The sequence below is a fragment of the Dasypus novemcinctus genome, chromosome 11, assembly GCF_030445035.2.
Source record: "Dasypus novemcinctus isolate mDasNov1 chromosome 11, mDasNov1.1.hap2, whole genome shotgun sequence".
Taxonomy (NCBI): Eukaryota; Metazoa; Chordata; class Mammalia; order Cingulata; family Dasypodidae; genus Dasypus; species Dasypus novemcinctus.
In genome coordinates this window covers 80,754,280-80,780,248 of record NC_080683.1, presented here as the reverse complement: position 1 = coordinate 80,780,248, position 25,969 = coordinate 80,754,280, and the positions used below count along the sequence as shown (strand labels likewise).

Genomic DNA, 25,969 nt, shown 5'->3' with positions numbered 1-25,969 from the left:
ATTTGGGATATTTTCTATAGACTCTAACAGCAAACAAATAACTGCCATTCAAGGAAGGAAAATTCTTGATTTTTGTTCCTTAAATCAATTTTAAAATATAACAGGTAGGCTAACTTTAAAAAGTTTAGAGGTAAAAAGTCATGAATAAACTTGCTTGATTTTCTTTTAAGAAAAGGTGATCAGAAGACCATTCTCTCCCTTCCAAAACTTTTTTTAAATTCAGTTTTTTTTTCTGTGCTTATATCTAAAGAATCTACACTTAAAAAGTAGCCCTTCACTATGTAAAAATGCTTATATTTTTAAAAAATCACTTTATAAGGAAACTTGCTGATTATAAATCTGATTTTATAATAATGGAAACTACCAAATTACTACCCCTTACTAGCAAGTGGAGGCAGATTATAATAAAATATAAACCTATTAGAACAGCAAAAAGAATCTTTATAATAAGAAAGTAGTTCACATTGTAGCTCTTATTTTGTGTATTTAAATCAGTTTTCAAAAAATTAAAATTCCAGTATAAATCTGAAATAACATTTGCATGCATGGGCTCATCAATTTCAACAGAACAGAATTTGACTTATAACTCTTTATTAATGGAGAATAAAGAAAGGCTGGCTGGAGACTGCTAACAATATTGTAATTCCCTGGATTATTAGTTGAGCTTGGGGATAGGGCTAGTGTTTGAGTAGAGGGGTTTAGCACTGTAAATATGGAAATATTTTTGTGGCATCATCACCATTTTGATCAGCCTGCATTCTGTTCACACAGAAACAGATCAGACATCATAGTTAGTGGAATAAAACACGAGAATTTATATTTTAAAATCTAAAGGTTACATTAAAAGTAATGTTGTGTGCCCGTTCATTTTTTTAAAAGTACATACTTAATATTAAAGATTAAATTAACTTCCTTTTTTGAAGTGACCTCAAAGTTTTGAAATATTACCCAAGTCTAACAATCCACTTATATTAAGACCATACAATAAATATTTGATCTCATTTTTTACCAAGGCCACAGTCTAAAGGAAGACTCAAGTAAAGATGCTTCTTAAATCCACTATTTCTACTTGTAATATTATCTTACTTAACTTTTTTTTCCTGTAGGTATTATTTTACTCTTTATTGTGCTGAGAATAAAATAGCAATCAGAAAATCAACCTAAAATCATGATTATTTGCCACTTGGCTTCTGACCATTTCATTTAGGCATCTTGGAGACCTATGCAGCGCCAAATGAAGCTCAGCCCCATACAATGTCTTGCAGAGGGTGATGAGAATGGCACATTGTCTGCCTGGTCTGAACAGAGGTCACAGCAGGGAGAGCATCTGCTAAGATAATGTGAATGAAGGAAACAACTATAATTGCCTCATTAAGAGATCTCTGGCCAAATAATCACAAGAAGAAAGGACTTGGAAAACCACCCTAAAATTAAGTCTATAATAAAGAAAATTTAGTGAGAATAAAAAATGCAGAAGAATTAAGGAGACTTGGGTATGGCTGTACTCATTTCCTTCGTGGCTGTATGGATGAATGAAAACGTGGATGCAATAGTTCACTTATTCAACTCCAGACCTTCCTAGTCATTAGTAGAAAGCAGAAGATGCAAATTCACAGATGTCCAGGATACAAACAAATGTAGAATAAAGGGTTGGGAGAATTTCTTACAAGGGACCAAACACAGAAACTCAGAAGAAATAGCTGCTGGACCAAATTTTGGATTTACAATAAAAAACATGTAATTTAAAAGCATAAGGAATGTTTTAAGGGGATAAAGAGGTTAAATAAGAGCAATGTCTCAGAAAGGCAAAGAAGGAAAAAAAAAAAGGATAAATTGTCTCTGCTTGATCAATTTACCTATTTTTTTATTTTCTCTATACTTTTTTTTCTGAAAAGTAAACACAGTATCTGATTACAACTAAATTCTCAGTCACTTCAAATTAGCAGCTAATATAGTGCATATATGTTATTCAACATCGTTAAATTTGAGTATCCCAGAGTAAGAGCTAAGGTAAATGCATTCCCATTTTACATTTAATTTAAGTATCCAAATTGGACAAATTATACTATGACATATTATTTTTTTATTTCCTGATATTTTGAGTTGTTAAACTTTATGAATTTATTTTGTATTATACAGTTAAACGGTTAAACTTTATATATATATATATATTATCCTGAAGTGAATTATGTTTATTATTTTTTTCTGAGTCTAACAAACACAAAAAAATTAGCTTGTTACACCCATAAGCCAGGTTTAAAATAAGCAAACTATTTGGTGACTTTGATGTTTTGCACCCAAAATGTGCTGGCTAATTTTTCCATTCCATTTACCATTCCGGTCTTTAAACTGCCTTAATCTCCTGCCCTCAGATGTTGACCCTGTAAGAATAGGGGTCATAGGTCAGAATAGACAGACCTCAAAGGATTTGGGCTATCAATTCATGCCTGAAAGATTTCTCTTCCACAAAAGGAACCTACTAAACAGCAAATTCCTAAATCTAATCACACAAGTATCAGGGTGAAACAGTTATTTATTGGAATTTGTTGATTTACATTTGGCAAACATCTCTAGCACTTAAAAAACCTTTTTTTTTTTTTTTTTTGTTCTTTTGGGAATAGGTTCGAGAATACAATAATCATGAAAATAAAATCATTGAAAGCACTTTTAAGGTAAAATAGATATTCCTTAATAGAAGAGCCTCATAAAGCTAAGTACAGATTTATATTTTTCAGGATTGCTATGGAGACTTCAAAAAATATAGCACCAGATTTCCTAGCTGCTGGAGGGGTGAGTAGGAGTGGGGCAGAGTTACCACTAGTTAGTTTAGAGCTTAACTGGCTCTAAAGGTGAATGAGGAAAGTAAATAAATATTTTTCTTTTTAATAAATAAATAGAAACATGCATCTCTAAAATGAGGAAAGCCTCATTAGACATAAAGTCTAATGGTTTCCAAAACCTTCTTGCAAATTGAGGAATTTGAAACCATAAACTTGAGTCCCTGTAAAAATATATGTACTATCACACATCTTCACTTTTAGAAAAAAGGTGGTTAGATCTTCTGAGAATGAATTAAACATCATAATTAATTTTTTATGTTCACATTTGTTTTTCTGACCATAATTGGTAAAAAATATCATAATATGCCATTTTAATATTGAACCACAAGAATGTTAAATATCATAGTCAATTTTTAAGTCTAAATAAAGAGCATCTAAGAATAAATTAACAAATCTTTCTAATATGATAAAACAAAAAGAATTCCCTAATTTTCAACATAAGTTACAGAAAAACAGAATATCCTAACAATTAACTTTCTTTGTAAATAAAATATTTTCTACCTTCAACTGACACAGAAAATTTAAAAGCTTTTTCTTATGTTAATGTAAGGAAGCAAATTAAATATTGCATAAAATGGAATGAGAGCAGTAGAATGTTGGTATATTTTCTAACTTATTTTTAAAATCTCAAGTCAATATTATTGGAAGAGAACTTGCATTATTATGAATAGTACTTCTTGAAGTGTGTGGTTGGGCCTAAAGATATACAGGGTTAAACAGAACAAAGAAGACAGTCACTACACCAGAAAAAATTAAAACAAAATGAGGTAAAAAGAGAAAGCATAAAACAATAAAAATACAAAACTCGATATATATAAATGCACTTCAAGTGTTTAAAAAATCACATATATTTTATTCATTAATTACTAAGGACTAAAATAATCTAACCTACATAGAAAGATTTCCAGACCAACTGTTTCAATCCAAATCTATTTATATAAATCTGACATATTTGCTAATATGCACTAAAATGTTATTAAAGAAAATATTTAATTCTATGATCTATGATATGATATAAGTGACATGATTAATTCAAATAAATTTTAAAAATCAATAGTGGCAACAAAATAATTGTTCTACAATCCCCACCACCTCCCCCCCAAAATTGCCATTCCATGTTAGAAGTTACTTCTTTTCCCACATAATGAATTAAATTATTTTTAGAGAATAAAAAGGTACCAGGTAAGGGCTAGTTTTCAGAAGAAGCACAAGGATTTTTTTTTTTTTTTAAGAATTCTTACTCTTTTCTTAAAAACAATCTTCATTTTATTATAAAGAAAGTTCTATAGGGATATTAAAATCTTTTACATGAATTACGCAGGAAAAAGTAAATAAGATTTAGGGATATTAAAATCTCTTTACTTGAATTACACAGGAAAGTAAATAAAAGTAAATCTGAAGTAATTTCATTTGAAATTTTATGAAAACTTTTCAAATTTAAAAATTTTTCAAACTTTTAAAATCTATACATTTGAAAATGTATAGATTTTAAAATAAAAGCTTATACTGCTAATGATTAACTAGATACTAAGCAGGATAAAGACAATGGAAAAAAATCCCACTTCTGTAATTATTTTACTCAAAATTAAGGAAGTTATCTTTAAAATAATTTCGTACCACAAAGTCATAATTCTTTATATAGTTCCAACTTATTTATAAACATTACAACAGAACAAATAAATTCCCCTGAATGACAGAACCAAATGTGAGTCTATTACACATAATTCCATGTGATAAAACTTGAAACTATTTTTTAGCCTGAAATGACAGAAACTAAACTTTATAATTTAGAAATATTCCTATAGAAATAGTTCTTTAAAGAAATGGTGTTTGAATGATTAGACATTCATAGGCAAAAAATGAAACTTAACCTAAATTTCATACCTTATAAATAACTAACTCTAAATAGATAATAGATATAAATGTAAATACAAAACGATAAAACTTTTAGTAGAAAACACAGGAAAGAATCATTGAATGCTGAGGTTAGGAAGATAATTATTAAATTATTAAATATGAAATCAAAGCCCTGACCAATAAAAGATTCAAAATTAAAACTTTTACTCTGTCAGAAACACTTAAAATACTGAAAAGATACAGATGGGAGAAAATATTTGCAAACCATATATCTGACAAAGGACATATGTTCACAATATATAAAAAGGACTCTAAAGTTCAACAGAAGGAAAACAACCCACTAAAAAATGGGCAAAAGACATAAACAGACACTTCAGCAAAATGATAAAAGGATGACACAAAAACACATAAAAAGATGCTCAATATCAATAGCTATCAGGGAAATGAAAATTAAAACTATGGTGAGATACCACTGCATACCTATTAGAATAGTTAAAATAAAAAAGGCTAACAATACCAAATGCTGGTGAAGATGCACAGCATTTGGAATTCTCATATATTGCTGGCAAGAAGACAAAATAGTACAATAACTCTGGAAAATGGTTTGGCAGCTTCTTATAAAGTTATACATATATGCATGACATCCAGCATTCCCACTTTTGGTTAGATCTACTTAGATAAATGAAAGCTTATATTCACACAAAATCCTTTCATGATTGCCAACAAACTGGAAACAACTTGAACGTCTTTCAAGAGATGAATGGATACAGTACCACATCCAAAAGAAATACTACTTACCAATAAAAAGAAATGAGATGCACACGACTTGGATAAATATGAAAGGCAATCTCTTGATTGACAAAAGCCAATTTCAAATGGTTACACACTGTATGATTTCATTTATATGACATTCACCAAAAGATAAAATATAGTAATGGAAAACAGGTCAGTGATTGTTAGGGATTATAGGGTAGGGAGGGGTGACTTAAAAAGTATAGGACAAGATGAATATTGGGGTGATAAACTGTTCTTTATACAGATTATGGCTGTGATTACAAGAACCTCTATATGTAATAAAATTCACAGAACCGTATGATAATTTAAAAAATAAAATAAAAAAATAACACTCCAAGCAAATCAGATATACAGAATTATACCAATGCTTACTTCTCTTTTAATGGAAATTAATAGGAATTTTAGCTTTCTTGTATTTCATAAACCCAAATAAATTATTTAATACTATTATTTAAAATATTTTGTAGGCTATAAAATGAGCATGAAAACATCTTATACCAATACGGAAGGAAATAATCAAAGAATGATGAGTCTTGTCAGAAGGACCCAGAAACCAGCCTGAAGGAGCTTCTACTGTCCAAATCTGGGACAATTTGAGCAATAAAATTAATAATGATAGGTAAAGATTATAATTCATTGGAAAAAAAAGGAAGACATTGTCCACAGTGATATAATAAATAATTGAAAGTATGATGAATGGGATATTTACACAGCCTTAAAGTTTCTTCCCATAAAATACTTATTAATTACAAAAGGAAAAAGAGTAATGTAAAGTGGAGAAGTCTGACAGACACCACTTTGATTAAGGCAAAGGTGACATCATCTGTAATGGGAAAAATCAAAACTGTATGCCATCCGGATAGGAAGAGAAGAACACAGCATCACTTCCATGATATTCTTGCCGAAGATGGGTAACTTCAATCTAATCATAAGGAACAAAGCCAAATCATGATCTGGATTCATCCTACTGTTTTTAGAAATTTTCCTCTAACACCTTTATTGCCTAAAAATTGGCAGTTACTTTGAAAAGATTTTCTTAGATTCAAGTTAAACATTTTGCATTAGTACTTTCAATTTATAGGCAATATAAGATAGAAACAAGTTTAAAAGACACCAGAATCAAACCAGATCATGTACATTCTAAAAGACAATTGGACTGGTCTCTTCAAGAACTGTTTCCTGAAAGGGCGGGTGGGTATATGTGTATGTGTGTGCACATGTGCACTGTCCTAGATTACAAGAGACTTAAAAGAGAAAACAACTAACTGTAACATCTAACTGAAAGGCATATGTCTTCCCTGGATTCTGGCTTGGAAAAAAAATACCCCAAATGATAGGCTTTTAACAACTGGGAAAATTTGAATATGGGCTGGATATTAGATACTATAACAGTCTGATATTAATGATGAATTCCAAAAAAATATATTGGATTATGTTTGTAAACTGATCTTTTCCTCTGGGCATATGAGATTATACTGGATTGATTACTTGATTACTTAATCAAGTAAACTTCTTGTGTCAATTGGGTGGGGACTTGCAGATAAAAGGCATGGCAAAGGAAAGAGTTGAGGGCTTTAAATGTTGGAGTTTTGATGTTAGAGTTTGATGTTGAAGTCTTAAACTGCAACCTCAGGGAGAGAGACAGAGCCATTCACCTGATAGTCTACAGCTGACCTTATGGAGAGAGATGCAAAACCTAGAGAGCCTCATAGTCTACACCTGACCTTGTGGAGAATACAGAGGAGCTGAGCCCATAGGAGCCCTGGAAGCCTGAACCCTCACAGACATCGGCAGCCATCTTGTTCCAACACATGAACATAGACTTTGGTGAGGGAAGGAACATATGCTTTATGGTCTGGTATCTGTAAGCTCCTACCCCAAATAAATACCCTTTATAAAAACCAACCTATTTCTGGTCTTTTGTATCAGCACCCCTTTGGCTGACCAATACAGATTCTATTAGGGAAATATTTTTATTTTGATTGTAAGATAAAGGGTAAAGTGCTATGCCATCTGTAATATCTTTTAAAATGGTTTTGCAAAAATGTTTGTAATTACTGAACTATATGGGTGGGTATGTCAGTGTTCTCTATAGCACTTTTTCTCTTTCGTGTTCTGAAAATTTTCATAACAAAAGCACATAAATAAAAAAGGAAGGAAATAATAAGAATAACCTCAGAAAGTATTAGGAAAAACAGTATTATATAATAGAAATTAATCCAAGAGCTGGTCCTTCAGATGAAAAAAACGTATAATAGGTGATTGGAACTATCAGCACTTTCTACCTTGCCAGCTCATTCCTTCCAGTACCCCAACTGCACAATTCTTTGATCCCATCACAACTATAGTCTGTGAGACTGTCACCATATCAGTGTCTTCACTCCTTACCCGGTTTACATACAATGATCCATCACAATGGTCACTCCCTTGCATACGTTTTCAGTGTCCTCGCTTCTCTCCTTTTATCACTCTCATCTAGGAAAACCCCAACTGTAGTTAAATACATTTTTCTGCCTATTCCCTAGATGTGGTCATGAAGTCAATGATGGCTGGAGAGAAAAGCACAATCACACTGACTTATTTTAAGTTCATGCCCACTAGCCTTAGGAGGGTCTTTAGTAGAGCCCAACATTTCACCTGTTTTCCATAATGGATGCATTGTTCTATTTTCTATTTCACACCTTCTTCCATTTTTTTAAACTTTTTTTTTATTATATGAGAAGTTGTGGGTTTACAGAACAATCACACATAAAATATAGGATTCCCATATACCATCTTATTAACACCTTGCATTGGCATCGACATGTTATAACTGATGACAGCACATCCTTATAATTGTACTATTAACTACAGTCTATGGTTTAACTTAGGGTTCACTGTTTGTGTAGTGTTATGTTCATGTTTTTTTAAAAACTTAATCATTTTATAATGGAGGTGTTTTTAAAAAAAGATTTGTTTTATTTATTTATTTCTCCCACCCCTTATTGTTCGTGCTCGCTGTCTGCTCTCTCTTTCCATTTACTGTGTGCTCTCTGTGTCTGCTTGTCTTCTCTTTAGGAGGTACTGGGAACCAAACCTGAGGCCTTCCATGTGGGAGAGAGGCACTCAATCACTTGCGATATCTCTCCTCCCTGTTTTATTGGGTCTCTCATTATGTTTCTTCTTTGTGTCTCTTGTATCATACTGTTATGTCAACTTGCTGCACCCACCCATTGCCCCAGCTTACTGTCTTGCTCAAATTCTCCAGGAGGCACTGGGAACTGAACCTGGGACCTCCCATGTGGTAGGTATGAGCTTAATCGCTTGAGCCATATCCGCTTCCCTCCATGGATTTAAAAATTTTTTTTAATTTTGTTACCATATTTACAATCTAACATTTTCCTTTTTAATCACATTCAAATATAGCTTTCAGTGCTGTTAATTACATTCACAATAGTGTGCTACCATCGCCACCATCCATTACCAAAACATTTCTATCATTACAAATAGGAACTCTGTATTTACCCTTAACTTCTCATTCCTTTCCCCACCCCATCTCCTGGTAACCTGTTTTTCCTTTCTTGTTAAATCTTTAAAACCTTCCCTTCTACCATGACTCTCAGTTGATGACCTTGCTTCAAATTTCACTAAGAAAATAGCATAAAAGGATGCTCAACATCACTAGCTATTAGGGACATGCAAATCCAAACTACAATGAGATATCTTCTTACACCTATTAGACTGGGGGCTACTAAAAAAACCAAACTACAAGCATTAAAGAGGATGTGGAGGAAAGGGAACCCTTGTCCACTGCTGGTAGGAATGCAGAATGGTGCAGCCATTGTGGAGGACAGTTTGGTGGTTCCTCAGGGAGCTAAATATAGAACTGTCATATGATCCAGCAATTCCACTGCTGGGTATATACTCAGAAGAATTGAAAGTAGGGACAGGAACAGATATACAGACACCAATGGTCATAGTGACACTGCCAAAAGTTAGAAGCAACTGAAGTGTCCATCAACAGATGGATAAGCAAATTGTGGTATATACATAGAACACTACTCAGCTATAAGAAGGAATGCAGTATTAACACACGGGACAACATGGATGAATCTTGAAGACGTTATGTTGAGTGAAATAAGCCAGTTACTGAAGGATAAATATTACATGACACTCACTGATATGACCTAAGCAAATAGAGCAGACCCACACAGCTAGACTCTGGAAGATAGGTTACCAAGAGACCTAAAGAAAGTAGAGGGTGGTGAGCCAATGCTCAATAGGGAAAAATCTATGATAAGGGGGATGGGGTGTTTGGGCAATAGATGGGGTGATAGTGGTACAGTGATGTGACTGGGTTTGACAGTCCCAGAATATGAGGGGGAAAAGGTTCGGGAGGTCAGGTTGGACTATCCATGGAACTGGGGGGAGGGCTGGAGGAAGGAACAGGTGAACTCAGGAGATCTGTAGGTCTTTGGTTAAAACTACAATGGTGGGAATGTTCTTTTGTCAAATTTGGCAGGGGACAATTACTGGTCTAGAGTATCAGGGGTAAGGGGAATATGTGGGATAGGACGCATCTGAGGCATGGTCTATGGAATACAAAAATGTCCAACTTGTAATAGTGTGTTATCTCAGTGGGTAGAGACCCACACAATGCCCATACCCAGAATAGAGAGTATCTAAATTGCAAGCAAGACAATTCCATCCATCCCATGGAATCTAAGCCCCTTCTCATTCAGAAACAGAATGGGCATCACCATCCTAAAATCCTCAAGATTGAGGAATGAACAAACATAAGGGGCAATGCAACTATGGACTAAAGTAGAATTATTAGTATTCTAGTAATGGAAGAACTTGTATCATTGATTTAAAGGCAGTGGCCAACAAAGGTTCTAAGGGGAGGGAGTGGGAAGGATAGGTGTAACATGGAGCATTTTTGGGACATCAGAATTGTCCTGCATGACACTGCACTGATGGATACAGGCCATTACACATTTTTGTACCACACAAAACCTATACATTTATACAGTGTACAAAGTGTAAACTACAATGAACAGTACAGACCATGGTTAGTAGCAATGCTTCAATGTGCATCAATTTTAACAAATGTATTATACTAATGAAAGATGTTGTTAATGGGGGAAAGTGAGGGAGCAGGAGAGGGTGGGGTATATGGGAATCCCCTATATTTTTGTTGTAACATTTACGTAATCTAACGCTTCTTTAAAAATAAAAAAATTTTTAAAATTAGTACAAAAAGAGAAATATCACTTTATGCCACTTTCATATCTACCTATCTCCTTGCATTTGTACCCATCTGCTGTGCCTTACTTCCAGTTTGGAACAATGAACCATCTGTGCTCCTGTAGCCAGCTCTTCCACTTGTGCTTTAAATCCCAATTCCTTCACCCACTCCAGGAAATTACTCCAGCAGTTGTCTTCCTCCCTCTTCTATCTTCAATTTTCCCTTTTCTACTGGACGATTCCCCCCAGCTCCTCACCAAGCTACAATCTCTCCTTCTCAGTTACCACTTCATTTCTCTGCTTCCAATTTATAAGAAAACCTCTCAAAAATTGTCTGTACTTACAGTCTCCACCTCCTCTTCTTTCATTCTGTTGAACACAACCCACTTAAGTTTTCACTCCCACCAGTCCACTGAAACTACTCTAGTCAATTTCACTATGACTTCTGTGTTGCTAAACAGTTAAGTCTCAGTGTTCATCTTATTTGATCATCAGCACTATTTAACATACCTGATACTCTCTCTGTCTTGAAATACTTTCTTCTTTGGTTTCTGAGACAAAATTATCACCTGATTCTCCTATTTCCATCCCTCTTACTTAATGTCCTTTAATGTCTCTCCTATTCTTCCTGACCCCTAAATGCTAGAATGTCCCAGAGCCCAGGTTCTGGTCCTCTTTTCTATGTATTCTCACACTCTTGGTGGTCTCATTTAGTCTTACTGCTGTAAATATCATCTTTTTACTTTATAACTCTATCCCTGGACCTCCATACTCATGCATCCATCTACATTATCTATAACTCCACTTGAATGTCTAATATGTAAATATTAACTAAATACGTCCAAAACATACTTCTGATTTCCTGCTCCTCCCACAATCTTCCCCAATCTCAATAAATGGTTCCTCCATCCTTCTAGTTGTTTAGTTCAAGCAAACCTTAGAGTCATCCTGGACTTTTCTCTTTCTCTCACAGTCCATATAAGATCCATTCTATTGTCTCTATCTTCAAAACATAAAGGGATTATTGCACACCACCTCCACTATTATCATCCCAGTCCAAGTCACCACAATCTCTTTCCTTCATTATTGCAGTGTCTCTTAAGGGGTATCTAAACTTCTACCCTTGCCTCTTCACACTATGTTCTCGTCACAGCTGCCAAAATATGTGTAGACGGTAGATCACAATTCTTTTCAACTTAAAAATTTCCAATGACTTCCTATTTTCCCCAGAGTAAAAGTCAGTCTTTACAATGATTGACAAGTTTCTCCATGATGGGATGTCCTGCTATCTTCTCTACTCTCAGCCTCTATTACTCTCCCTCCCTTACTGACTATAATGCAGCATACATGTGAAAAATGCTAGAAGTCTATATTAATGATTTCATCTAAAAGACATGGAAAGATAAAGGATTTTTTAGAACCAAAAACCACTCTAACCGTTACGTGTAACATTAAACTTTCACATATTTTCATGGACTTTCTTTTGTACAAAATGGGTTCCTAAAATTTAGGTGAAACTGTATTTATTTCCTTACTGGGGGGCTTTTCAAATCAGTGGGGAATTATAGACTAGATAATAAATGCCATAGGGACAACTAACTAGCAACATGGAGAGAAAACAAATGTTAGATCCTTATAGTCCTCTCTTCAACAACAAATTATATTCCAAAGATAGGAGATCATTAAATTAAAAGATAAAGTAATAGAAATGATAAAATACAGATGAATATGAGTATTTTTAGTTTTCTAGTACCACAACTATATCAAAAGCGAGATAATAATAAATGTCAGATTGTATTAAGGCAGGGCTTCTTAACAAAGGGTCTGCGAGTTTGAGTTGAAATTCAAAAAAACATTATTTTTGTGGGGATATGTTGGAGCAGGTATGATGTATTTGTTAAATAATACAAAGTGTAGCGTGGACTTAGTAAGAGGTCCATGGTTTTCATCTGACTGGGAAAGGGGTCCATGGAACCAAAAAGGTTAAGATCCCCTGCATTAAGGAGTCACAGACTTGCCTATGCAAACATTCAAACTTCAATATTATTTTTAAAAACTATCATAATTAAAACTAAAATATAATTCTAAAGCTTAAAAAATATTTCCTATCTATTTGAGACAAAAGTTAGCATCCTAAATATCCAAAGAAAAATTACAAATCAAAAACACAAATGAACCTCTCAACAGAAAAATGGGCAAAGGACAAGAAACATGCAATTCATGGGGAAAAATTACTTATAAAAATACATTCAGGGAAATGGACTTTGGCCCAGTGGTTAGGGCATCCGTCTACCATATGGGAGGTCCGCGGTTCAAACCCCGGGCCTCCTTGACCCATGTGGAGCTGGCCATGTGCAGTGCTGATGCGCGCAAGGAGTGCCGTGCCACGCAAGGGTGTCCCCCGCGTGGGGATACCCCACGTGCAAGGAGTGCGCCCACGAGGAAAGCCGCCCAGCGTGAAAAGAAAGTGCAGCCTGCCCAGGAATGGCGCCGCCCACACTTCCCGTGCCGCTGACGCAGCAAACAGACACCAAGAACAGACAACCAGGGGAGGGGGGGAAATTAAATAAATAAATCTTTAAAAATATATATATATATATATATTCAACCTCTTTAGTAATTTAAGGTGCAAAGAAAAACAATGAGATTCTTTCAACCTATGTAATTGAAAAGATTAAAAGATGACAACATTTAATGAGCGCTCTCGCTTTTGGAGGGATTGCATACTAGCCTTATTTCCAGAGAGCTGTTTGATAATAGATATCAAAATATGTAAACTGTATATTTTTCAATCCAGAAGTTTTACTATCAAGCATTTATTCTAATGACATAATCAGACAACTTTTCAAAAATGTATATATTAGGATTTCCACTTTAGTGTTTTGATAAATTCCAAATATTGGAAACAATGTAAATAACCATTAACATAATGTTGTTTAAGTTAAATTTTGGTACATTCACACAGGGGGAATTTAGGCAGGTGCTAATAATTAACATGAAAATGTTACACGATATACTATAAAGTGAAAAATATAGCAAATTTCAATAGTGTACATACTATGATTCCCATGGTTAGGATTTTTCAAGTTATTTTTTTCTTAATTCTTTGTAGTTTTTAATGTTTCAATTTTCTATATATGAATTATCTTTTAAAAACAAACAATTCAGTAAGTGTATTTCCACTTGAAAACAATGAGGGGGCATTGACAATTTTTGGATTACAGAAGGGCACCTCTGCCTCTTGCCAACTTCTTCAGTGCCTCATTTATGGTCTCAAAACATTTGGGTGAGTTTGATTGCCGGAGGACCACTCAGTGTTCTCTGTTGAATGCTCAGTTCAGTATTCTCTGCAATTCCAACTGCAGCACAGCCTATATTCCCAATATATTCTACTCAAATACATGCTGGTGGCATTTTATTTCATTTCATTTTATAATTTGTTTAGACTATATCAAGTCCAATAAGGTAAAAAAAGATGAAGATATTTTCAGAAATCTTTTCCAAACATAATAAATTCATAAATAATGAAGTAAAATGAGTACCTATCTCCCTTTGGTTTTCTTTTTTGTAGTGTCTTCCCTTTGGGTCTTCTTTCGCTTCCTAAGCAGGGGCTCCCACCAGGTCCTGTTACCCGTATTGATTCAAGGCCTTTGGAAGATTTCTTAAACGTGAATTCCACTGGTTCTCCTTCTTTTAGGCTTCTAAATCCTTCCATGAACAATTTGCTCTGTAAAGAGGTTTGGAATTTTTTCCAAAAAAAGGGAGGGGGAAGGGAAAGAGAGAGAGAGAGAATGATTATCACTGCCTTATAAATCATCTCTAAAATCATCTTATAATTTTAAGATTAACACAGAAAGATATTCTGTAATCCATTTTTAAAAAAGCATAAAGTCATTATTTGTGTGTGGGGGGGCAGTTTCTTTAAGTTCAGTGAAACGTACACCATTATAAAGTTTTTTTTGCAATGCTGGCAATAGTAGAATAAACTAACATTGTTTTCTCAATATAATTTGGCAACACATAAATTTAAATGTGCTTATCCTTTAACCCAGTTATTCTACTCCAAGGACTCTCCTACAGACACACTTATAGCAAGGATTCAAAAAAGGACTTGGTCAAAACTCACTGTAATAATCTCTGGTAAAAAATTACAACTACCCTTATGTCCATCAATGGGAAAGTAAGTAAATTACAGTAGAGCTATATAATGTAATATTATTGAACTATTAAGAGAAGATGCTTTAAGATCTACATGTTTTGATGTGGGAAGACCAGCATGTAATATTAGTGAGAAAAAAAAAAAAAAAGATTAACGTATAGTGTGTCCGAATGCTTGACGTATCAAGAGCCCAAAAGGCTTTGCACAGAGGAAATACAAGTGGGATGGCATATGGCTCTCTTTTATTCTCTGATTCTAGCACTTTCAAGTGTGCTGCTGCGTACTGTCTGTATTGTACTTTAGTTATTAGGGAAGGGAGAAATGTTGCTTAAGACAGAACATTGTGAGAAATGGATGTGGCTCAACCAACTGGGCTCCTATCTACCATATAGGAGGTCCAGGGTTCGATGCCCAGGGCCTCCTGGTGAGCGCATGCTGGCCCACACAGTGAGCTGGCCCACGTGGAGTGTTGGCCCATGCTGGAATGCCGCCCCGTGCAGGAGCGCCCCCCTGCATAGGAATGCCGCCTAGCTCAGGAAACCCAACCAGTGCAGGAGGGCCAGCTGACGCTGAGAGCTGTGTAGTAAGATTACGGACCAAGAGACACAGAGGAGAGAAAATAAGAAGACACAGTGGAATAGGGAGTTGAGGTGGCGTAAGAGAGTAATCGCCTCTCTCCCACTCTGGAAGATCCCAGGATTGGTTCCTGGAGCTGCCTAATGAGAATACAAGCAGACACAGAAGAACATACAGCAAATGGACATGGAAAGCATCCAACGGGGGGAATGGAGAGAGGGGTGAGAAATAAATAAAATAAATCTTTAAAAAGAAAGAACATTGTTTAAAAATATAAGTAGCAGGGTACTACCTTTGATTCAACTGTTTAAAGTCACCGTTTTCTCCAACTAAGTGCTTGCTATTCCCAGATATGCAAGAATAACTTTTACCCTTTATCCCTCCAATACCTGCTGGCTGGCTTTGCAGAAACAAAGTCTTAAAAAAAAAAAAAAAAGAAAAGAAAGAATAGTGTGTCTATCATCATGATGATATCCACATAAAAACGATTTAAAAAGATAGAAGGTTTTTTTACGTAAATATGGAGTCTGGAATGACAGATACTAAACCATAAATGTTGTCTTATGGAAAAATGGGGAAGTTTTCTGGTATACACATAACTTGACTCTTCAAGCTTTTAATAATTCAAATGGGAGTAGATCTTTATAAATTGAAAGACAATTGATTTTTTGGGAAAAAGAAAAGTTTCCTAATTGCAAAACTGTTAACTTGGTTTCAAATATTAATTGGCTCTTTCAATCATACTCTTTTAATCAAAGTCAATGTGCCAATTCAAAATAAGTGGAAAATAATTATATCATTAGTTTTATTTTTTTCTTCAAACCCTTCTGTGTACATTTTATAGATCTAATTTGGAATATTACATAGCTTTTAAAGACTTCTAAATATGGGGACAAAAGGAAGAAAACACTGATATGGTAAAAGACCTTGGTTTAAGCCCAGTCCTTCAAGTATATATATATCTTGAATGAGCCATTTAATTTCTTTTCTGCTTGTCTGTAAATTGAAGGGATTTAGGTTTCCCCATGTGTTATCTGAGGAACAGTGGTTCTGAAAGAGGCTCCATGAAAAAAGGGTTTTGATATTAAATAAGTTTGTATAATACTGTAGGTTTTTCCTCCTCAGGTAAGTCATAATGCATTTTATCATAGTAAAGTCTTTGAGCCCTCCCCACTGCGCACCCCCCCAAACCAAAATAAAAATCTTGTTGAACTGTGTTGAACTCAGCGATTTTCAGACTTAATTGATCCCAGAGTCCGTTCCTTTTTAAATATGGTGACTAGCATACTTGGGGAAATACTGGACTAGAAATTTTTCACTCTTCCCTAATCTATGATTATAAAAGCAGCTTAAATAATTACATATAATCAAATAATTACACAGAGCAAATCAAAACTCACAGAAGGAGACTACCTATGAAACCAGCCAGTAAGATGGTATATGAATACGGTGGTTTTTAACTTGTTTCTAAAAGAAGTGCAGGTAATCTAACATTGTGAATTTCTTTCTACAGTAGTCTACAACTTGAAAGTGCCTTTTCAGCCTTGTGATGCTATGCAGAAAACAAAATTCACACCTGCCTACACTCTTTTCAATATCAAATTGTTGTTTTCAAAGTTATTCTAACATTTTTAAAGAATCTTCTCTTTAGAATTTACTATATCTTCTAAGCATCCTCCTCACTAATTATAAATAGTCCTTTTGCTTTCACTCCCTTTCTCCCTCCCTGTCCTGGTTCGAGTCTTTTGTGGACCCTGAAAGCTATGTTCTTAAGCTAAGCCATTCCTGTGCCTGTAAACCTACTACATGTGGTGGGGCCTTCTGGTTAGATTCAGTTAAGGGACCTTTTGATTCGATCACTTGATGAGTTTACTTCAGTTATGGGGCCTTGATTAGATTATGGGATGCTTTGACTGGATTGAATTCAGTTGGGGCCTTTGACAGGAGTATGAAGGCATGACCCAGGGTGTGTCTCAGCCCTCTTGCTGGATGGAGTCTTACATAAATGGGAGAAACATGAAGAGAGACAGAGAGAAAGAGAGCTGCCTTTTTTACCCTGCCATGTGAGAGAGGGCTCCAGGATTGCCTACAGCCATAGAAAGACAAGAGAAATCCCGAAAGACCAGCGGAGCAGGCCAAAACTGAAGAGGCCTGGGGAGAGATGACCTCCCCATATGCCTGATGGACCACAGGTGAACTCAAGCAGACAGTGAACCTGGAGGAAACACTGAGACCGGCTGCCATTTTGCCTTGCCATGTGGCATGAGTCCAGTATATGCCAGCAGCCAACCTTTGGTGAGTCAGCATCTCTGATGACGCCTTGATCTGGACATTTTCGCAGCCTCAGATCTATAAGATTTTACCCTAATAAAGTCCAATTATAAAAGCCAACCCATTTCTGGTATTTTTGCATTGGCAGGCTTTAACAAACTAAAACACTCCCTATTCAAGAAAGTAGGTTATTTCTCTTTTAAATTCAGATGAAGTAGAGCAAAGTTCAACTATTGAAATAAGAAAAAAGGGGCAACAGTTTTAAATGGAGCTCTCATAGTTCATTCATTTGCTATTATATTAAAGATTATCATTTATTTATCTCTTTACAGATCCTATTATATGGGTATAGATTCACCAAGTAAATTTGATTTTCCATTATTATGATTTTTGATAAGTATATGTAAGTGATGCTTTTCCACATCTGAAATAAAATTTCAGTTTTTATGAACCACTAAATTCTGTTTATTCTTCATGATATTCTGAAATAATACTTTTCTTTTATTCTATCTACTGCCCTTCTCCCCAAATTAGTACAGAAGGCAATTTAGATTCATACTACTTGTATGACTAATATTCAACATCATTCTCTTCCTTATTCCATAGCATGCTCCATTTGTGCATATCCTCTGTGAATAAATTTTAAATGTATTTTCCCGTCTCAGAAGTCTATGCTACCTCTCCAAGGTTGTAGGTGAGAGCCTTATCTTTAATAACATTTTCCTTTCCCATTATTCTAACACACAACCCCTCCCATAGTAAAACTAGCTGACTTGTACCTTTTTATATATATATATATATATTTTTTTTCATTATCAATTCTTTATTACTTTTGGGATACTCTTTTTCCTTTAACAAAAAGAATAGCAATGATATTATATGATGGTTGAAAATGAAGAGATCGTCTACAAAATCCTATGGAATGTAATTTCGATTATTACTGAATATGTCACTTTTCTAAAAATTGTAAAATAATCCAGGTAACAGACTTAACAATTTTGAAGCAGACTTACTTCTCTTTGGACTGGTGATTTGCTAGGGCCCAGATATTCTTTCGGAGAGGTCCTTCTCTACAATTAACTGAATATTTAAGAAAACCAAGAATTAGGAACAGAACAGGAATGTGAAGAAGGTCATTCAGTATAGCTGGCTTATTCCATGGTTATGAAAATGAAGTCCACAGAAGCAACTGAGAGTTGACAGTGTCCCACACCCTTCTGTTGCTATGACTCTCTTTCCCTATAGCCTGAAGATCAGTTGTTTAGTTAGATGATGGAAATAAAACTGAAAGGTATCTAAAAAGGAGGTAAAAAATGAAAGTGACATTTCAACACTTTTTACTTTTGGTGAAGTCATTCGGTTTCCACCATGGAGCAAACTGCAGTGCTTTCTTCCTTTGGTCCTCAAAGCTTTTCTCAGATTCCTTTCCTCCAAAGTCTTGGTTCTATATCTAGCATTCCTCCAATGATTTCCTTTCCAAATTAATGAGGGAATTTGTTCTGATCTTCAAGAATATGGGCAAACCCTCCTTGGAGGCCAAAATCCACACAGAAGTAAGGCAAGCCTTTAGGTACAGATTTTCTGAAATCTTTTGAAGATAGATCAATCAATTTTTTGCTCATGGACCATTCTTCATCAGATTCCATTATGGCTTTCTTAAAATAGATAGGAGCCATATCACCCACTTCCTTTGGGAGAGGAATGCATTCATAAATCATAAGATACTGTTTCTTCATGCCCATGTTAGTTTCCAAAAAGATGCAGTCCAATCCTTTATTTTCAAACATCTTTACCAGTGATTTTCTGAACATCTGAATTTCCTCCCAGATGTCCTCATCCAATAAGGTAGTTGCTCTATGGTGTTGCAACGGGACTATCAAGCAGTGCCCTGATAGTAAGAGACCAAAAGTTGGGTAAACATAAATAAACCTTAACACCTATTGCTACAATAAGATGCTTGGGAAATTGAGAGCTGTCAAAACAATAAGATACTTTTCCATTTGATTAGTAAGACTCTGGTGCTCAGCAATAGCTTTTTTCCTGTGGTTCACTTCTTCACCAAGACGTTCTCTTTCAGCAGCCTTGGAGACGAACATGTCATCCAGAGTGTAACAGTCTCTATCTGTTTTTCCCATAAACTAAGATGCAATTCTCATAAAAAGCCTGTTTTGATCTTCTGCTGTTCCCATCTTTTCATTTTTCACTAAATCATTTAGGCTCAGATTATCATCATTGTGAAAGTATCTGACCCTTTCTTTTTCCTCATGGGTTGGAACCATCTGTCTCCTCTTTCTCCTTTTGAGTTCAGAGATTTTCCTGGTGTGTTCACAGGCCATTCTCTTCCAGACTGATTTGTTTTAACAAGGATCATTTCTTAATGATCCTCATTCTCTTTCCCAGATTTTCTGGATGATATCTGTGTTGTAGTTTCTTTGACTTTATTTGCCTTTTCAAGTTGAGCATTAAGCTGTTCAGCTAATTCCATATTTCCATCATCTCTGCCTTGATAATCTTGGCACCCAACTTGTTCTTTTCATCAACATTCAAGATATGGATGGACTCATCCTCTGAACTCCTTCCAGCAAATGAAGACTCTGTGTCCTGCAGATGTTCTGGAATATTTTGGTAGTCAACACTGCTACTAGTTTCTAAATGGCTCTTATCTTCCTCTCCTCTCCTGTTAGATCGACTCCATGATGACAAATTTCCCTCTCTCTTCTCAGTGGGTTTTTGAAAACCACAAGTTAAAGAACCCTGAGCTACCAATGCTGAAGATGAACTTGATGGTTGAAAATTTCTGCATTTGCTGTGAAATGACAGTTCTTCGTCATCAGAGGTTCTCAAGAATTTAGGTCTCAAATTTCTAAGAGAAGAAAACTCTTGATTTTGCCTTCGATTGGATTCTTTTCTACATACATCCAAAGACCTAGATCTATTATCTTTTTCATCATCAATAAACTTATCTTTATTGATACTGTTTGCAATATCTGTCAGACCATTATCTATCCCTTGAAATATAATTTATTAAGTCTGATTTTCTACTTTCTTGACTATTTTGTACTTTATAGAATATGTTGGTTTCCTCCACTGTTCTCGTCTATAATCTTTTTTGGATGCAGTTTTTTCAGCTTCTTCTAATTTCAATTGAAATATTTCCATTGACCTGTGTCTTTCAGCTACAACATCCTCAAAATTTCTATTTTGTTTCTCAGCTTGTTCCTTTATTCTTTGATACGACATCCTTAGCCAGCTTAATCCAGCCATCTTCTACTTCTGAAACTTCAGTAACTGACGATACATTACAATCTTCTGGTGGAAGACCTGTCCCACCATCCTTCAGTTTGGATTCAATTCTCTTTCCAATAGTCTGGACTGTTCAACTGCTTGGGTTTTCTCTTGCTCCATTTTCCTCAGAGATTCTTTTTCAGCTTTGAGTGGTGATAATGACACAGTTTTAACAGACATAAAATCAACAGTCATCCATTCATCCCTCTGACTAACTTGGGTGCCTTCTTTTTTTTCCAATTTACTGTCTTTCGCTTTCCAGGCCTTTTCTTTGCTAGGAGTCTGAGATGGAATAGCCTCAACCCACTTACCTTCAGAGCTTGAAGAGCTATCAGCTGACTCATTTTCATATTTCTGTTTCTTGCTCTTTTTCTTCTTTTCTTTCTTTACTTTTTTTGAATGCTTGTCTTTTTTCTTCTTTTTCTTCACAGAGTGTTCCTGTGAGAATTGTTCAATTCCCTCATTCACATCAGGCAGCATCCATGTATCTTCACCTTGAAGTCCCTTAAGTTCTTTACGCCTTTCTTCCTTTTCAAAATTGGCTTTAGCTTGACGCAACACTTCGGCTCTGGCTATTTAAGTCTGTTCTTTATGCTCCTCGATACTCCGCTCACTTTCGAACGACCACCGGCAGCCACTGTAGTTGTTGTGGTCGTAAAGCTAGCACTTGTATTTTTCTAAATGCACATCATATTTTTTCATCTCTGTACTACAGCTTGGGCTGGTTGCGAATGCACTTTTCTAGTTTGTAACTGTCTATCAAAATCTTACTTGAGCTTCCAGCATAGTACAAGTGATCCTTATGCAATCATCCTTACTAACCCCAAGTTGGAAATTCTCTCCTCTTTTACTTAAGTAATTCTTCTACATAGTTTTTACAGTACATTGCCACGTAATGCAGATATTTGTGTCTGCCTTACATCAAATTTCTCTTTATCTTTTCCTAAATGCCAGGGGCTGTGATATATATCTATTATTGTTTCCCAAAGGGCCTAGCACAATTCCTTGCAAATAGTTATTACTTAGCAAGCACTTTAAAAGAACGATAAATCAGTAACATCCTTAAGGATTATTTAACCAAATCCCTTTAAAAAAAAAAAAGCCAGGTTAAGTGAATTACTCATGCAAAGTCTAATTTTCTAGTTCCTACTTCTACTATATAAAATAACTTCTCTTATTTTTAGTGTCAAGGTGAGATTGCATAAAAGTATATATGGAATAAAATGCTTATAGGATTATACTGGCTCATGGCAATAAAATTATTCTGACTCCACTCAGAAGTTAATATAGGGAAGCAGACTTGGCCCAATGGATAGGGCGTCCACCTACCACACGGGAGGGAGGTCCGTAGTTCAAACCCCAGGCCTCCTTGACCCATGCAGAGCTGGCCCATGCACAGTGCTGATGCGCATAAGGAGTGCTGTGCCACGCAGGGGTGTCCCCCGCATACGGGAGCCCCACATGCAAGGAGTGCACCCCGTAAGGAAAGCTGCCCAGCGCAAAAGAAAGTGCAGCCTGACCAAGAATGGCGCCGCACACACAGAGAGCTGACACAACAAGATGACACAACAAAAAGAAACACAGATTCCCGGTACCAGTGATAAGGATAGAAGCGGTCACAGAAGAACACACAGTGAATGGATACAGAGAACAGACAACGCGGGTGTGAGGAAGGGGAGAGAAATAAATAAAAAATAAATCTCAAAAAAAAAAAAAAGTTAATATAGATCTGTTTTCTTTGCTCTTCCTTCTACCCATATTTTCTAAAGAAATATCACCCCTATTTGACATGCTTCTAAATGACGTTTTCCCTATCTTAACCAAGAATGTAATTTTTTTTCAAATCTGCACATAAACCAATATGTCAGGTTATTTGGAGTTTGGGCTTATATTTTCATCTGGGCCACTTGTTTGGGCAAAAGAGTGGTTTATTCTCTCTAGGGGTGAATCACAATCATTAAATAGATGAACAAAAGAATGACCAAACAAATGATGAAGCAACATTTAGAAGCTACTGAGATGCCTACTAAGATACATGTATTTACAATGGGACAGACAAGTTTTGAATATGCATATATTATGTTAGTTCATCTAACACCTCTAATTAGTGTTCCTCTTCTTCCAATCAATTATGGTTCCCTTTCTCCCACTTCCTTTTATTCCAATTTTTAAAGATTCACTGTGGTACGTATTTGTTTCAGAATTTTAAAATGGTGATTTTCACTCTCTTTCCTCTTCCCAACTCTTTTAAAATGACTTTCAAAGAATATAATAATAATGCCAATTATTTCTATCCAGAGCTCCAGCTAGTAATGGGATTACTTATCTCTTTTGGCATGTGCTATTTTTCTCTCCAACTAGATTGGGAAGGCACCGAAGTCTATTGGTTTTATGTGTGATTCCCTATGAAAATGAGAAAATATTTTCTTTTCTAGGAAGCATAAGCTGACTTCCAGTTCAAGATGGCAGTATGAATGACATGCTCCTCATGTAACTACTTAAAAGCCATCAAAATGACTGTAAAATGATAAAAAGAAATAAATCCACAGTAAGGAAGAATATGAGACAGGTAATATCGTCAGATAAGAGAATTCAACAAATTTCTGGAAGTTAGAAAGACTGGTTAATTGAGTTGGAGCCATATCTTAGAAAACCCTAAGAAGGGGTTATAGTAAACATAGGGACCAACATTCCTAAGAGAACCCTAGAGAGACTACAGTGGGTTTGAAAATGGGGGCGGGGAGAGGGTGTCAATGAAAGATCTATATATGGACTAGAGACCCAATCTGCTTTTCTACCCCTTACTCTCACATACACACAAGAAAACAGCCAAATATTACCCTAAGGCAAACAATGAGGCCCTTATTAAAGAGACTAAAGGAAATATCTGATCAATTGGTCAAAAAGTAGATCCTGAACACAAACCCCTATTCATTCTGACAATTAGGAAGCCACCAAATATAAGTGCTGGCTATTTACCCACTCAACCTTAAATAATTCCTACCCCTAATTCTTACTCCCCATTTATATATCTGGAAAACTAACCAAGGATCATAAAACATGTGGCATAATTAAGCAAAGCCAGGATAAAAGTGGGAACAAAATAATTTTTAAAATATCATCTAATTAGTAGCTCCAGAGATAATTAACCGAAAAGAACATAATGAAAAGAAGAACAAAACAGCTAGAGAACAACAACAACAACAAAACTCACTCTTAGAAAATTAAAAATGATTGCTGGAATTAAGTGGATTGAAAGCAAAAGATTAGAAAACCAGTTTAAAAATAATGTCAAGAAAATTAAATATGCATACTAGAAAAAAAAGAAATATAGAGGATGAATCCAGGAGAATAATCAACTAACTGGAGTTCTAGGGAGAGAGAATACAGAAAATGGTGGAAGAAAATTATTAAATGAATAATATAAGAAAACTTCCCAACCTACAGAAATGCCAAGGAGAAGGAGTTTACACTGAGTGGAGACATTATGGAAGATTTTACACATGAGGTACATTTTTAAGGGCATGAAGATGAAGCAAGATTTTGATGGAGGTAGAAGACAGTAATTCAAACTGAGATAATGGTTTAACCACATGCCTGGGAGGCAGGACAATTAAATATATACTTGGGGATGACAAGTAGCATAATTTAATTTAAACATATTATCTGTGAAGTAAGTGACCAAAAATAAGGTTGGAAAATGCAAATTAGGGCCAGATAATGGAAAGTGTTGACTGCCATCTGTAGGGGTCCATGGAGTCTCTAGCCTGCAGTAAGCAGAAAATTCAGCCTGCAGTAAGCAGTCGCCTGTATGATCCAGGACACAAATTAAAATGTAAGAGACCTCCCCACAGGAGAACAATAGTATCCTTAGACTGTAATGTTCTACAGGCCAGTACAATCCCTTCCTAAAATAACATCTCTAGATTCCATTTATGAGCTCCATGTGACCCTAGAAGAAACTTTGTTATGAAATATCTTTATTCTGAAACCCTATATATAGGCCCCTCATTTTCCCCACCTCTTTGAAGAGTGCTATTTTCATTCTCTGGACTGCCACCACCAGAGAGAACCTCTTCTGCTAAGTCCCAATAAATAAAACTTATGTCTGACACTGTACCAGGTGGTGTCCTTTAGTCTCGCAGCCTCCCTGACCCGTACTCTCTAGGGGCTGGGTTGTTAACACCATCCTAAGCATGTCACAGTCTAAAATGAAGAGCTGATTTCCTTAGAAATAGTGAGATGAAATCTGTGCTAAAAAAAGAAGTTCTTTGACAATTATCTTGGCTGTTCAGAAATAGAATATATGTGGAGATACTTGTTACAAAGAAACTTAACAGTCTTAGCAAGAGACTGCCACAATTATACTAAAAAAAGAAGGGAGGGATTGGTTTTGCAAAAGATTCAGGAGTCATACAAATCACCTACAATAAAGTATTACTTGTCTATGTAACAATTTACTGTTAAAACGATGAGATCCTGGGGAACTCTGCCACATTCTCTGATGAAACAGCAAGAATTCCCCAAGCACAAAGACGGATAGTCCATTGATGGGCCCTTGATATTGATCACTGTGCTTATGAACCTTTACTCTTAAAATTGAAACTTAGCATAGTATTATAGGGTGCCTATACGTCACCTTCTGAGACCTTCCTTGTTGCTCAAATGTGGCCTCTCTCTAGAATGAACACAGTATATAAATGCAATATCTTCCCCCCAGCATGGGACATGACTCCAAGGGATGAGCTTCCCTGGCACTGAGGGATTACTACCAAGCAGCAACTAGCAATGCAACTGGAAAAAGATCTTGACCAAAAGGGAGAAAAGGTAAAGACAAATGAATTTATATGGCTAAGAGACTTCAAAGTGAGTTGGGAGGTATTCCAGAGATTACGCTTACGCACATCTCAGCAGGATCTCACTGACTGCCAAATTAGAAACTAAGAGTGGGGCTCCTGAG

General features: G+C 35.6%; 1 protein-coding gene and 1 pseudogene across 2 annotated transcripts in view; both read right to left on the bottom strand.

The window, feature by feature from the left end:
* LIN28B (lin-28 homolog B) overlaps positions 1-25,969 on the bottom strand; it is a 160,661-nt gene that overhangs the window by 52,518 nt on the left and 82,174 nt on the right. For both annotated transcript variants that reach the window (XM_058307202.2, XM_004478739.4), the window contains exon 4: positions 14,261-14,445. In XM_058307202.2, the coding sequence (XP_058163185.1) occupies positions 14,261-14,445 (185 nt within the window). The remainder of the gene's footprint in view (positions 1-14,260; positions 14,446-25,969) is intronic.
* On the bottom strand, positions 19,052-21,795 carry LOC139440062 (CWF19-like protein 2 pseudogene; annotated as a pseudogene).